Consider the following 14845-nt stretch of genomic DNA (forward strand, 5'->3'; position numbering starts at 1 on the left):
AGGTGGAAGCAAGGAAAAATAATTTCAGGAAATCAGTGTCAAATAAGATGCTGGGAAGGAGGGGCTTGAAAGGGATGACAATTATCATTTTGAATCTAACGCTAGCTGTAAGAGAAGAACATTATGAATTATTTTGGAATGTTTGGGTGACGCCAATGCATTGAGTAAAAAAGGATTAAAGAATTTTAAGATTCTAAAAAAGAGGGTTTTTTTTGCTGCGGCAGCACTGGTTTGAATGTGAGCTACATCTTCTGCATGTTAAGCATGACCTATTTGTCTGCTGTAACAGAGTTGGAAGAGGTGAAAGATTTTTCGGGAAGACCATGAAGAAGCCTGTTATTTGTAAGGAACACAAACTTCCTAGGAACACTTTGGCCAAAATATCTTTTTTTCCACTTGGAAGATGGTATCAGGAAGGAGCAGAAGATGGAAGAAAGGGGGCAAGATAAATAGGGCATCTCAGTGGGCTGAGAAGAGAAATAAGAGATCACTGAGGGGCTGGGCACAGTGGCTCATGTCTGTAATCCCAGCACTTTGGGAGGCTGAGGCCGGTGGATCACCCGAGGTCAGGGGCTTGAGACTTCCTGGCCAATGTGGTGAAATCCTATGTCTAGTAAAAATACAAAAATTAGCCAGGTTTGGTGGCACACGCCTATAATCCCAACTACTTGGGAGACTGAGGCAGGAAAATCGCTTGGACCAGGGAGGCAGAGGTTGCAATGAGCTGAGATCTTACCACTGCATTCCAGCCTGGGCCACAGAGCAAGACTCTGTGGGAAAAAAAAAAAAAAAAAAAGAGTCACAGATGCATTTGGAGAAATATGAGGGAACAGGATTTCCTGTAACTCCGAATGAGTGGCTGCCACTTTCATTAATTTAGGTTAGGTGTTTTATGACTCAGAAAGGCAACGTGAGCAGAGAGGTCCCCAACTCTATGGCATGGAGCCAAAGATGACCATCCCTTAAAGCCCTGGCTCCCAAATATGGTTGACTACCAGCTTCATCTGGAGAGATTTTATAAAAACACAGATTCTTGCAATTCCACAGAAAAAGAAGCAAAATATTTAAAATAGTTCTTTATAGGAGAGGAATACATGTGGCCAAAAAACACATATAAAGTAGTTTTGTTTATTTTTTTGTTCGTTTGTTTTTGAGACAGGGTCTCATTCTGTCATCCAGACCAGAGTGCAGTGGCATAATCTTGGTTCCCTGCAACCTCTGCCTCCTGGGCTCAAGCCATCCCCCCACCTGAGGCTCCTAAGTAGTTGGGACTATAGGCACAAGCCACCACGACTGACTAACTTTTGTATTCTTTGTAGAGATAGGATTTTATCAAGTTGCTCAGGCCGATCTTGAATTCCTGAGCTCAAGTGATCATCCATCTTGGTCTCCCAAAGTGCTGGGATTGCAGATGTGAGCCACTGTGCTTGGCTTAAAATTGTTTAACCTGACCGGAACCAGAGAAATGCAAATCAAACCATTTTTGCTCATATTGGCAAAAGTATAACAGATTGATAGTTCTAGATGTTGTAGAGAAATATGTATTCTTGTATATTATTAGTAAGTATGTAAATCAGGAAAGCCCATTTTAGATATTGCAATCTGCTCCTATTACATTGCAAAATGCACTTTCTCTTCAATCCAGCATTTCCATTTCTCAGGATTTACCCTACAGTAATTCTCTTACATGACTCTATTTTAAAATGTTTATTAGGAAAATTTCAAATATACCAAGTAAACAGTATAGTAAAATAAGCCCCCATGAATTTCTCACCCATCTAAGACTGTTACTGATAGCAAGTTATTGCTGTTTACGATTGACTGTTACTATTGACTGTCAATAGTAAATGGTCTGTGTTCAAAACTTAGCAGACAGTTAAACAAAAGGTGGTATATCCATACATTGGATTTTGGAATGCTGTGCAGCAGCATAAAAAAGGAGGAAAGAGCTCTATATCACATCTTAATTGGGCTCCAAGTCATATATTTAAGTAAAAAGAGTGAATTGGTGAATAATGCCTATCATATTGAGACTGGGTTGTGGAATGTGGGGGAGGCTCAGCTCCCAGATAGGATGCGTTCTTCCAGGCCCTTGGTCCCTCACTCACCCAAGAATGGGGGAGAGGACCCCCCCGGGTGCAGTGGGCTCATTTAAGTAAATATCGGCCCTGAAAGAGTTTTGCAGAAAATTATTTATTTAGGCAGAGAGAGAAAAAGGAGAAAGAAATAGAGAGAGATCGCTCACGCTGTCATGAGAGGGGATCCAGATGGATATGAGAGAGAGAGAGAGAGAGAGAAAGGGGACTTTTAATCTGGGAGTTATTCCCGCCATATTCAAGTTTTCTGTCCTATGAAAGGAGTTTCTTTAAAATTCCACTGGACTGATTGACCTTTGATTTCTGGGCAGTCTATCTTCCAGCGTGCTCCAAAGTTAAATAAAGACCTCTAAGCTCCTGGAGGTCTTTGTTTGAAGACCGCCGTGGGTGGATGTATGGCACTGGGAAGTTCTTGCCTTTGAAACTACGCCCCCTTGTGGATCTGAGGAGAGAACACATTCCCTCAATATCATACTGGTATGATGAAGGGGGTTCAGAGAACAGGCTCAGGGGTCAGCCCTACCACCTACTAGGTGCATGACTTGGGCAAGTTGTCTGTGTTCTTTCTGCCTCAGTTTCCTCATCTATAAAGTAGGGTTGCATGACCAAAGTAATTAGAAGAATGTACATATCAAATGACAGACGTCCTTATTTGTGCAAAACATTGATAAAAGAAAAGGTAAAAAATATTTCTCTATATGCAAATATATATGTAAAAGCATAGGAAAGCATCTGAAAAGATTTACACTTAACTAGTATCACTCATTATACCTTGGGAGTATGTGCATTGGAAAGACAGTCAAGAAGGGCATTCATTTTATGTATATCATTTGGACTTTTTTATTTTGAGACAGACTTTTGCTCTTGTTGCCCAGGCTGGGGTGCAATGGTGTGATCTCGGCTCACCACAACCTCTGCCTCCTGGGTCAAGCAATTATTCTGCCTCAGCCTCCCAAGTAGCTGGGATTACAGGTGCGCACCACCGTGCCTGGCTGATTTTGTATTTTTAATAGATACACGGTTTCTCCATGTTGGTCAGACTGGTCTCGGACTCCCGACCTCAAGTGATCTGCCTGCCTCAGCCTTCCAAAGTGCTGGGACTACAGTAGCGTGAGCCATTGCACCCAGCCATTTGAACTTTGTACAGTGAGAAGAAATTCCTATTACTTGTATCATACTTAAATAATTTAATGTAAAATAGATTCCCAGGCTGTACCTTTGATGATAAACAGTGATAAGTATCTCCAAAGAACAAACACAAGTGGAAGATACAAGACCAATTGCAGCAGCACAGCAGAAGCGGTAGAGATGGAAATACTTAAACGTGAGTAACTAGACTAAAGTGAATGTTAAAATAAATCTGAGGAGATCAGTAAGCATTTGGAGACGTTATTGTTGTGAAAGTAGTTAGTGGGAGTCAGAGCAATGTGACACAAAGGAAAGTCTGTGCTATAGTTTGAATGTTCCCTTGAAAATTCATGTTGAAACTTAATTTCCAATGTGGCTGTGTAAGAGGTGGGGCCTTTAAGAGGTGATTAGATCATGAGTTCTCTGGCCTCATGAATGGATTAATCCACACACAGATTAATCACTTAATATGTTAATGGATTAATGGGTTATGGTGGGAGTGGAAATGGTAGCTTTGAGGAAGAAGAGATCTAAGCTAGCACACTTAGTCCCGTCCCCATGTGATTCCTTCTTGACCTTGGACTTCTCAGCGTCCATAACTATAAGAAATTTATTTCTAAAAACAAAACAAAACAAAACAAACAAGAAATTTATTTCTTTGTAAATAACCCAGTTTCCAGGTATTTTGTGATAAGCAATAGAAAACAGATGAAGATAGTCAGGATTAGGTCTAAAATTTTGCTTTTTTTTGAGACTGTTGCCTAGGCTGGAGTGCAGTGACATGGTTTTGGTTCACTACAACCTCCGTTTCCCAGGTTTGAGCAATTCTTGTGCCTCAACCTCCCGAGTACACTGCGATTACAGGTGAGCGCTATCACGCCCGGCTAATTTCTTTTGTATTTTTAGTAGACACAGGGTGTCACCAGGTTGGCCAGAATGGTCTCAAACTTCTGACCTCAGGTGATCTTCACACCTCAGCCTCCCAAAGTGCTGGGATTACAGGTGTGAGCCACCATGCTCGGCCTCATTTGTTAATCATCTGCAGGTAGAATAGTTCACCATCCTGAATTAGGAAAGATTAGAGTTTAAATAAGAATATGTCTGTGTAAAATGCAGTAATAAGTTGTGCATAGACATATGCTCACATGTACATGCTTAGCAGAACATGCTTATTCTCTAAACTCATATGTAATTCTCATGACTCTTCAATTAATTATTTTGTTTCTCACATTCTGAGTTCAAGATCTATTAAAATACTTTTTAAAACTAGAAACACATAAACTTGAGCAAACTACATCAACCTGGTAGCGGTTACGTCTTATTCGAACCTGCCAGACAACAAATTACCCACTTAAGAACTGAAACTAGCTGCTCTTGACTGGATATTACCAATTAGAAGAATTCAGTTACTTTATATTTGAAATTTCCTGAGGGCAAGGCACCTTGTTTTTATATTTTCGTTTCCCAGTTTTTGGAACAGTGCCAGGCACATAGCAGCTGCTAAGAAATATTTTCTGAATGAAGAAATGACTGAATGACTGATGCGTGAATGAAGGTTGCATCACTTCTTTTGAAATTCTGTGGAGATTCGTGATCCTTTTGTAGTTCACGAGCATGATGATTGGATATTCAGGTGCATGTGTGAGATGTGCCACCCTTGACCCTCGTTACAACATAGCACATTACCCATCTGACCTGAAAAAAGAAAAAAAATAAATTCTTTGGAAATGTCTTGCCTGGGTGACTATACTGGTTTCAGGTTCAAGAAATACTGGACTACTTTTTTTTTTTTTTTTTTGAGACAGAGTTTTGCTCTTATTGCCCAGGCTGGAGTGCAATGGTGCGAGGCTCACCACAAACTCCACCTCCAAGGTTCAAGCCATTCTCCTGCCTCAGCTTCCCAAGTAGCTGGGATTGCACCACCATGCCCAGCTAATTTTTTGTATTTTTTAGTAGAGACAGGGTTTCTCCACGCTGGTCAGGCTGGTCTCAAACTCCGGACCTCAGGCGATCCGCCCATCTCGGCCTCCCAAAGTGCTGGGATTACAGGTGTGAGCCACCGCACCGGGCCTGGACTACTTTTCTTTTAAGCATATAAGGTATTATGTGTGTGTTCTGAAAAGTCCTTGAATTTTTTTTTTTTTGTTTTTGCCATTGATTTTACAAAGAGCTTTAAGAAGCTGGATAGCCATCACACATCCATTTCTAAAGCATATATAGTTATTTATGTCTTATCTCTAGATGCTCAGATTGTGAGAACCCACTAGTTAGGGATTCTTCTTTGAATCCCTCCATAGGACTGACCATAGGGCCACGACAGTGGACATCGAAAAAAAATATTACCAAATGAAAAAATGCTGTCTGGATAATTTAGAGAATTTTTCTCTGAAGAGTTTCTTATTCTCATACAAGTCTTCCTCTTCCAGCTGCACCTTCTATTGCACTGGTTGTCATAGCAGCATCTTCATTTTTTTCTTTTTGAGATGGAGTCTCACTCTGTCACCCAGGTTGGAGTGCAGTGGTGCGATCTCGGCTCACTGCAACCTCTGCCTCCTGGGTTCAAGTGATTCTCCTGCCTCAGCCTCCCAAGTAGCTGGGATTACAGGCATGCGCCACCATGCCTGGCTAATTTTTGTATTTTTAGTAGATACAGCGTTTCACCATGTTGGTCAGGCTGGTCTCGAACTCCTAGCCTCAGGCCTCCCAAAGTGCTGGGATTACAGGCGTGAGCCACCATGCCTGGCCCATAGAGAATTCTTGATTCTCCCTGTACAAAAGGCCGTCCAGATAGATGAGGATGTTGTAATCAGTCTCATAGTTGTTGCTCCTTTCACAAACAGTGTTTCCTCTATAACTAAGATCTAATTAAACTGTTATGCACCCACATTCCTCTGAGGACTAAGCTAAGGGTGATTTTTCCAGGCTTCTAATTTCTTAAATTGCCTATGTGTCCAACTATCTCCCTGTGGCCATTACTGGTAACACCTCAAAATAACTAAATTATACCAGAAAGGAAATGCACTTGCATGGAAAAGCCCTTGCCTTTGGACATGTAGCAAAATCTCTGTTAATACTGAAGAAACAGAATCTTTTCTGCATTGTGAACCAGTAAAATCTAATAAAAGTATGTCTCCCCTGGGCATTTTACATCATTAGCATCCTGGCTTCTCACTTTGGTTTAATAAATAACTTATTTTAAAAATTTCTCCAGGGAGAAGACAAGGAGCCAAAAACATCTTAGAAGAAAACTTTACCTAGCAACCTGATAGGCTTCATACAGCTTCTAAGATTTAACTTCATGCAGTGAAGCCTTTGTGATCAACTTTTTTAGTTTCTGACTTTTTTCTGTATTGAAACTTCTTCATGGCTAACTCAGAAGGAAAAACAGTAGTGCCTTACATGTGAGTAGCACTTCCTGGTTTTCCCGGTACATTCATTATAAATGTGACTATGATAATTGATCATCTATTACATGCCAGGACATTGTGCTAACCATTTTATATATGAACATAGAACTTAATCTTTGCCACAATCCTATGTAGAAATAGGCATTAAAAGTCCCATTTTACTACTGGAGAAACAGGTTCAGAGGAGTTAAGGAATTTTCCCAAAATCATATAGTTTTTTTTTTTTTTTAGATGGAGTTTCACTCATGTTACCCAGGCTGGAGTGCAATGGCGCGATCTCGGCTCACCGCAACCTCCGCCTCCTGGGTTCAGGCAATTCTCCTGCCTCAGCCTCCTGAGTAGCTGGGATTACAGGCACGCACCACCATGCCCAGCTAATTTTTTGTATTTTAGTAGAGATGGGGTTTCACCATGTTGACCAGGATGGTCTTGATCTCTTGACCTCGTGATCCACCCGCCTCGACCTCCCAAAGTGCTGGGATTACAGGCTTGAGCCACCGCGCCCGGCCAATCATATAGTTAATAAATGACTGAACCCAGATCTATCTAACCTTAAAACCCAAGGAATTACTTCACTTGGTGAGAATCTTAAAACGTAAGTGAACAAGAAACTCCTTTCCTTGTATATGCACAAATCTCCCTATGTCTCTACCCATCTTTTCCTTTCCTACTTTCTCTTCTCAAAAAAGGCTAACCTCAGCACATATGCTTCACCCCCTCCTGCTACTTGGGCTCTGAGTTCCTCCACTGGCCAGACGCACAACTCCAGGGGTGTGATTCACAAGGTGTTCTCTGCGGGTGGCACTTCCTGAAGCGAGACTTCAGAACACAATGTGAGTAGTGTCCCTTGGAGTTGTGTGACTACCAGCTCTGTGAATTTCCTTTCTTCTCACATTAAGAATTGTTTCCTTCAGCTTTCCCATTTCTTCTTTGCCATCCATCTCTCTCTCCTAGAGTAGTTCCACCAACATACCAACAGGTCTGCTATTCTCTGTTCTAAAGGAAACAAAAACCCACAAAAAAACAACCACCAATCATCCTACGCTCTACATTTCTCTCTTACTTGCTTTTTCAGCAGCAGTCCATATTCACTTTTTGAAATAATTTCCTTCTTTGGGTTCTCCACCATCACTCTTTCTTTCTTTGCCTTTTCTATTTCTCTGGCCACTTCTTTCCTCTCTCTCTGTTTGATATTTTTCCCTCTATCAATTCTCTAAATATAGAATTTCTTCAGGGTTTTATATGAGGCGCCACTTCCTCTCTTTCTTTATACTTTTCTGGAATCACTTCACCTAGGCTTGTGATTTAAAATACCATCTCTTTTCTTTCTTTCTTTTTTTTTAATTTTCGATACTTATTTTTTTCTTCTCCTCCTGATTGTATAAAATACCATCTCAACTTGAGGTCCTGCCTCTGAGTCCTATTCCTACAGTTAATTTTCTCCTTGGTATCTCCCCTAAACTATCTTACAAGCTTGACAAACTTAACATCTGCCAAACTCAACTTTTATTTTCTTGCTCCTTCTACTTTTTCCCATCTCTGGAAATGACACCATCTTCACACAGTTGCCTAGGACAAGTATCTGAAAATTATCCTTGATTCTTACCTTTCCCTTATCCCTGAATTCAATACAGTATCAAGTCCTGTCTGACCTATCTCCAAAAGGTCATATCAAATTACTTTGCTTTTCCTGTTGACCACTATAGTCAAAGCCTCTCCACCCTCTCTCACTGGATGTTTTAACAGTCTCCTGCTATTCCTTCTTCTTCTTTTGGCCCCTCCCATGTGTTCTTCATGTAGCGTCCAGATATTTGCAAAATGTGAACTGGATCACGTTGCTCTCTTGCTTAAAACACTTCAGTGACTTCCATTGTACTTAAAAGAAAGTCCAACCCTGGTGTAGAAGGCCCTATGTGATCTGGCTCATGCCAATCTCTTCAACTTTATCATAAACACTGTGCTTTAGGTGCAAGATACTCCTTCAGTTCATTAGATGAATCAGACTTTTCTACCTTTGAGCCTCTGGATAAGTTATTTCTTCTGCTTAGAAGGCTTCCCCACTCCTAACTCGCTTGCCTCTATCTTATCCTTTGGCTCTCCTCCAAAATTATTCTTGTCAAGGTTACCACTGACCTCCACATTGCTAATAGCCATGTTGACATCTGTGGCACTTCTCTCTGCTCATGCAGCAAAATTCCAGTTTCTCTACAAGACCCTGAGTTATTTGAAGTCAAATTCTGTACCCATAATACATTTTCATATCCCTGGAGTCTAGCATAGTGATTGGCTTATAGTAGGTGTTTAATGAATGCCTGTAAATGAGTAAAGGTGCAAGTTGAGATGTTTTGGGAAAGATTGCTACAATAGCAATCCATGCTTCCTCACTAGCGTAGTGGATAGAAACCACAAGGATCATCAAGAGACAGGAGGTCAAGGCTTGGCACTGGCAGTAACAACCTGTTGTCAAAATTCTTCTGACCTTTAGTTTCCTCATCTGGTCTATCTACATCACCAAATTTTTTATGTCTTTCATTCCTATTTTAAGATTAATAATTTTTGGCTGGGTGTGGTTGTTCACACCTACAATCCCAGCACTTTGGGAGGCCGAGGGGTGCAGATCATTTGAGCTTAGGAGTTCAAGACAAGGCTGGGAAACATGGCAAAACTCCATCTCTACCAAAAATACAAAAAATTAGCCAGGCATGGTGGCTTGCGCCTGTGGTCCCAACTACTTGGCAGGCTGAGGTGGGAGGATCTCTTGAGCCTGAGAGGCGGAGGTTACAGTGAGCGGAGATTGTGCCCTGGACTTCAGCCTGGGCAATAGAGACTCCATCTCAAATAATAATAATAATAATTTTTATCACTAAAGCTGCATCTCCTAGTTCCCCACCTCCAAATTACCTCTGTGGATTGCAAAATTCATTAAACGAGATTAAATTTTTAAAAAGTTTTAATTATGTAAACATTCAAACCTAAGCAAAAGTAGAGGAAATAGTATTACCACTGGTTTAAACAATTATCCACTTATATCTTTTATTTCATTCCTAGCCTTACTCATTTCTTTCCCTTATTCCTTTAAGGCAAACCCCAGATGTGGCAGCATTTCATTTGTATATATTTCAGTAAGAGATAGAATTCTTTTTTTTTTTTTTTTTTTAAAGATGGGGTTTCACCATGTTGGTCAGGCTGGTCTTGAACCCCCGACTTCAGGTGATCCGCCCGCCTTGGCCTCCAAAGTGCTTGGATTGCAGGCATGAGCCACCACGCCCGGCCAGAGATAGAATTCTTAACTGCTAGCTGACACCCTTTCTGTTCTTCAACAGCTTAAAAAATGAAACGTTTCTTCAACACCGTGTTGCTCTTCTCAGAAACCAGGTAACTAGTATGATGATTTTATTTCATGTGAATCAACTGGGCAAGTTCTTGCAGGGACAGGGAGCGGAGGGTAGAAGTGGTATTACGGCACCTAGCTTAGTGCCTTAGAATTAATAAATAGAGGCTGAATGAAAACAAACCCGATAGTTAAAATGTAAGTCAACTGGTACTAACTACAAATAGAGGTTGAATGAAAAACCCAACATGCTTTAGGTTTTTTGATACAATCTTATTCACATGAGTTTAGGGTCTTGTCTGACCGCCTTGCTTCTGTTCCCTTTCTGTATTCATTACTTTACAGGAAATTTTCAAAGTTTATTAAACGAGCTAGAGCGGAGTCTTCCAGCCCTGGGCTTCTGAAGAAACAGCACACGTCTCTTACTAGGGTAAGACTCATGAGCAGGGGGCGGGGCCACGCGGAGCCCCGCCCATACCCCCCACCCTCCGCGCCCAGCACAGCTCACCACCCTCCTTCCCAAGCTCTTCCGCTCGTCTTCCCGGCAGCCTTAGCGCCCGGCCCGGTGCTCTTCAAGATGGCTGCTGACAGTGAGGTTAGTTCTTTTGCTCCCTACTTAATCCTCATTACTGTCTAAATTCATTCCTCTGTGTCGCCGCCTTGGGGCTTAATTTCTTTTTCGTTCCTTCTCCTTCCTGCAGCCCGAATCCGAGGTATTTGAGATCACGGACTTCACCACTGCCTCGGAATGGGAAAGGTGAGTGAATCGCATCTTTGGTTACCAGCTCCGTGAGTCCCGGCGTCCCCTAGCTGCTTCCCTGACCCCAGACACACCACAAGTGACGCCACTTCTGCGGGAACGGTAATACCATGGGTCTCCGGTCTCCTCCTCCTCTCTTCTTTGGTCAACCGCAAGCTTCTTCCGCGTCTCGCGTCTGACAAGCCCAGGCCCGCCCCGTCAGCCAATCCTTGAGGCTAAGGCTCTCAGAAAGTTTTTGTTTTCTCTCCTGTCTTACCGCTCTCCTTAGACTTTGGTTTTCTGGTTGTTACCCACTCGCAAGAACAATTTCCGAGGCTGCAACTACTGTTCCGGTTTTCATTACCGTTTAACGCATTGTCTTAAGCAGTAAACTTCGCAGGTGCGTCCCCCACCCCATCCCGCCCACATTGGTATACCATTTTCAGGAGAAAGTCTTTTCAGAGTATTGGTGATGGTCCACACTCCGACCATCTCCATGCTGTTTTAAATTTTTTATTTTTATTTCTTTTTGGAGACAGGGTCTCAGTCTGTCACCCAGGCTGGAGTGCAATGGCGAGGTCATGGCTCACTGTGGCCTGGAACTCCTAGGCTCAAGTGAAGCTCCCCCTTTAGCCTCGGGAGGAGCTGGGACAACAAGCACGCGCCTTCACGCCCAGCTAATTTTTTAAAGATCTCTCTGTGTTGCCCAGGCTAGTCTTGAACTCCTGGGCTCAAGCATCATCTGACCAAAGTACTGAGATTACAGGTGTGACCCTCCGCGCCTGGCCCATCCTGTCTTTTTGAATAACCTTTTAAAAAAGTCTGCATATGGCTTTGGAATGCTTTGATTCAAGTTGTTACATTTCAGTGGGTACTGTTCCCAGGCTTCCTGTGCCTATCAGACTCAGATGAACAGCTGTCTGGGTGAAACTGTTGTATCACTGAAATGAGTTGAAAACCAAGTTTTTGGAGAAGTGGTAGCTTAGATCGAGGTTTCTGTTCAGTGTCACAGAAACCCTTCAGTTTTCTGGATGTCGAAGTCGGTGTTTATGTTGTTACAACATTTTGTAAACTTTCTGGTTGGGAGAGGAAATTTGTGGTTGTCATGTCATTAGGTGGCATAGGAAAATATAAAAGGCCTTTGTTGGAATAATAGAGTTGTGGTACCCTTCATAAAAGTGTCAGTAAGACATAACCACACTGGCAAGACTTCATTGAGCAGGTACTGGGTATCTAGAGCTATAGATATATATACAAAGGGAAAAGCAAAAACTTGACCCGTGTATATATATTTTCTCTTTTTTTATTTTTATTTTAATTTAATTTTATTTTATTTAAGACAGGGTTTCACCATGTTGGTCAGGCTGGTCATGAACTCCCGACCTCAGGTGATCCGCCTGCCTTGGCCCCCAAAGTGCTTTGATCACAGATGTGAGCCGCCGTGCCCGGCCAACCCATATATTTTTTAAAAAAACAACAAACAGCAAATAGTTAAAATGTAAGCCAGTTGGTACTACTATAAACATAATTAAAATAATTATTATTTAGATAGGGGTGATATTATGGACTACAATAGTTGGAGATATTTTCATAGAAAAGATAGGAAATGAGCTAGGCCTTGAAAGTGGAAAGTGGTTGGACATAAGAATGGACTGACATGGGCAAAGACATAGGTGAGAATGAACTTTTCAAAGGACTTAATGAAGAAATTTCACTACAGTGAAGACTGTTTTTTTTTTTTTTTTTTTTTTTAAAAGAGAGTCACACTTTGTCACCAAGGCAGAAGTGCAGTGGCACGATCTCAGCTCACTGCAACCTCCGCCGCCTGGGTTTAAGCAATTCCCTGCCTCAACTTCCTGAGTAGCTGAGATTACAGGTGTGCACCACCATGCACAAATAATTTTTGTATATTTAGTAGAGATGGGGTTTCATCATCTTGGCCAGGCTGGTCTTGAACTCCTAACCTTGTGAACTACCTGCTCAGCCTCCCAAATTGCTGGTATTACGGGCGTGAGCCACTGTGCCTGGCCTGAAGACTGTTATTGAAGGGAAATAGGTTAACGAGGAAGATGGAGTTGGCTTATGGACAGCTTCCCAAACTAAATATAGGAATCCAGATTCGGTATTCCTATGACCAGTGATTCTCTCATACTTTAATATACGTCTGAGTCATAGATTGCTGGGGGCCATCCTCTGAGTTTCTGATTCTGTAGGTCTGAGGTAGGACTAAAGATTTTTGCTTCTGTAACATGGTCTCAAGTAATTCAGATGCAGCTGGTTAGGAGACCACACTTAGAAAGAACCACTGCTTAAGACAATAGTGAGAGACCCTTGATATTAGAGTGGCCAGGTGATATGATGTGAGTGTTTTTAGGACACGATGTAGAATAATGGTGGGAGACTTAACTTGATTCATAATTAGGATGGTGATTTGGGGACTGGAGGGAAAGGGGCTAGAAGGGAGGATTGTAAAATATTTCAGAGAAGACTTAGGTAATAAACTTAACGATCCATAAGAATGGGAAAAATCAAACATGAACTACAGTTTTTTGCCTGAAAGAACGAAGATAAGGAAGTGTCAAAGTGAGAGGATTGCAGTTTTGAATCTGTTGAATTTGAAATAATTTGATGTCTTGAAGGTTGTTAGAAAAATGTAACTTAAATCTTGGAGGGTGGGGATGAGGAAACATCAGAGTTTTGAATGGAAAAATGATCACTTTGTCCTAGTTAAATATTAAAAATATCCTGAAGTGGAATATTAAGCTAAAGACCTGCATATGGAAATAATTGTTAATGCAGTTATAAGAGCTATTGCAAAATAGAAAATTTGGTTTTTGGCTTTTACACTGTTTGTAGTATGCATTTTATAATTCATGGGAATAAGACTTTGGAGTCTCAAACTTTGAGTTTAATTTTGAATGAAAGTTCTTGTCAGTACAGCATGCTATGAACTATATAGATCATTTATTGAGAGAACTGTGTAGAAGCCCATGACTCTCTTTATCATTTGTTCATTGACAGAATGTTTATTGAATGCCCATGTGTCAAGCACAGTGCACATTAGGGATTTAGGGATGTGGTGGTTAGTAAAACAGTTTCTGCTGTTATTAAATGTACAGTCTAGTGCAGTACAGACACAAATAATGCAGGTCTGTAATTAGAAATTTATATAAAAGCTAAGAAAGGAAAGAAACCTAGTCTTACGAGAGCGGATAGCAAAGGAACCTAATATAGTATAAGGAATCAGGAAAGGACCCTTCATTTCCTGAGCACTTTTAAGGAGAAAGGTACTTAATTTTTCTAGTCAAATCTCAGTACTTGTGGGATAAAGTCCAAGTCTCTCAGCTAGTACTGATAGAATTCAGTATTCATATAATAAGTATTTTAAGACATTCCTGGCCAGGCATGGTGGCTCATGCCCGTAATCCCAGCACTTTGGGAGGCCGAGGCAGGCAGATCACTTGAGCTCAGGAGTTCAAGACCAGTCTGGGCAGCATGGTGAAATCCCATCTACTAAAAATACAAAAACTAGCTGGGCGTGGTGATGTGCATCTGTAGTCCCAGCTAGTCAGGAGGCTGAGATGGGAGGATTGCTTGAGCCCGAGAGGATGAGGCTGCAGTGAGCCATGATTACACCATTGCACTCCCGCCTGGGTGACAGTTGAGACCCTGTCTCAAAAAAAAGAAAAAAATTCTTCTTTTACTGTAAAAATTATATTTTAAATAGTTTTTACTATAACAATAATACCTTGTAGAATACAAAATAAAAGTCACCTGTAAACTTACCACCAGGAAATAGCTACTGGTAATTTTTTGACATATTTCCTTCTAACCTGTATTAAAAACTTTTTTGGATCAAATATTAATATTTATTTCTATAGCTTTTTTATTTAACATACTGAACATTTTCTTCCTCAAACATTCTTCAAAACATGATTTTTAATGGGTGCATATTAGTCCTTTGAGTGGACGAATATACCATTAATTTACAAGTGTTTGCTGCACTTGGGCATTAAGGTAACTTCCAGTTTTTTACCTTCATAAATGCAGTATACATTTCATGCAAATTTTTGCTCACCTATGGATATATTTAAATTTTTTCTTTTTTGTAAACATATAAACTTGTTTCTAGAGCACTCATTTT

At 41.1% G+C, this 14845-nt stretch overlaps 1 protein-coding gene and 1 non-coding gene across 4 annotated transcripts in view; both read left to right on the forward strand.

The window, feature by feature from the left end:
* Nucleotides 1-4817: 4817 nt before the first annotated feature.
* LOC119472348 lies at nt 4818-4920 on the forward strand. Its single transcript, XR_005201490.1, has one exon. It is a non-coding gene; the product is annotated as a small nucleolar RNA U13 (small nucleolar RNA).
* A 5548-nt stretch (nt 4921-10468) lies between these two features.
* RAB3GAP1 (RAB3 GTPase activating protein catalytic subunit 1) overlaps nt 10469-14845 on the forward strand; it is a 98886-nt gene continuing 94509 nt past the window's right edge. For 2 of the 3 annotated variants that reach the window (XM_017536039.2, XM_017536040.2), the window contains exons 1-2: nt 10469-10557; nt 10664-10719. In XM_017536039.2, the coding sequence (XP_017391528.1) occupies nt 10540-10557; nt 10664-10719 (74 nt within the window). In that variant the 5' untranslated portion in view covers nt 10469-10539. The remainder of the gene's footprint in view (nt 10558-10663; nt 10720-14845) is intronic. The other variant, XM_017536041.2, reaches the window with a different exon arrangement.

Source organism: Cebus imitator, unplaced genomic scaffold (assembly GCF_001604975.1).
Source record: "Cebus imitator isolate Cc_AM_T3 unplaced genomic scaffold, Cebus_imitator-1.0 Scaffold95, whole genome shotgun sequence".
Taxonomy (NCBI): domain Eukaryota; kingdom Metazoa; phylum Chordata; class Mammalia; order Primates; family Cebidae; genus Cebus; species Cebus imitator.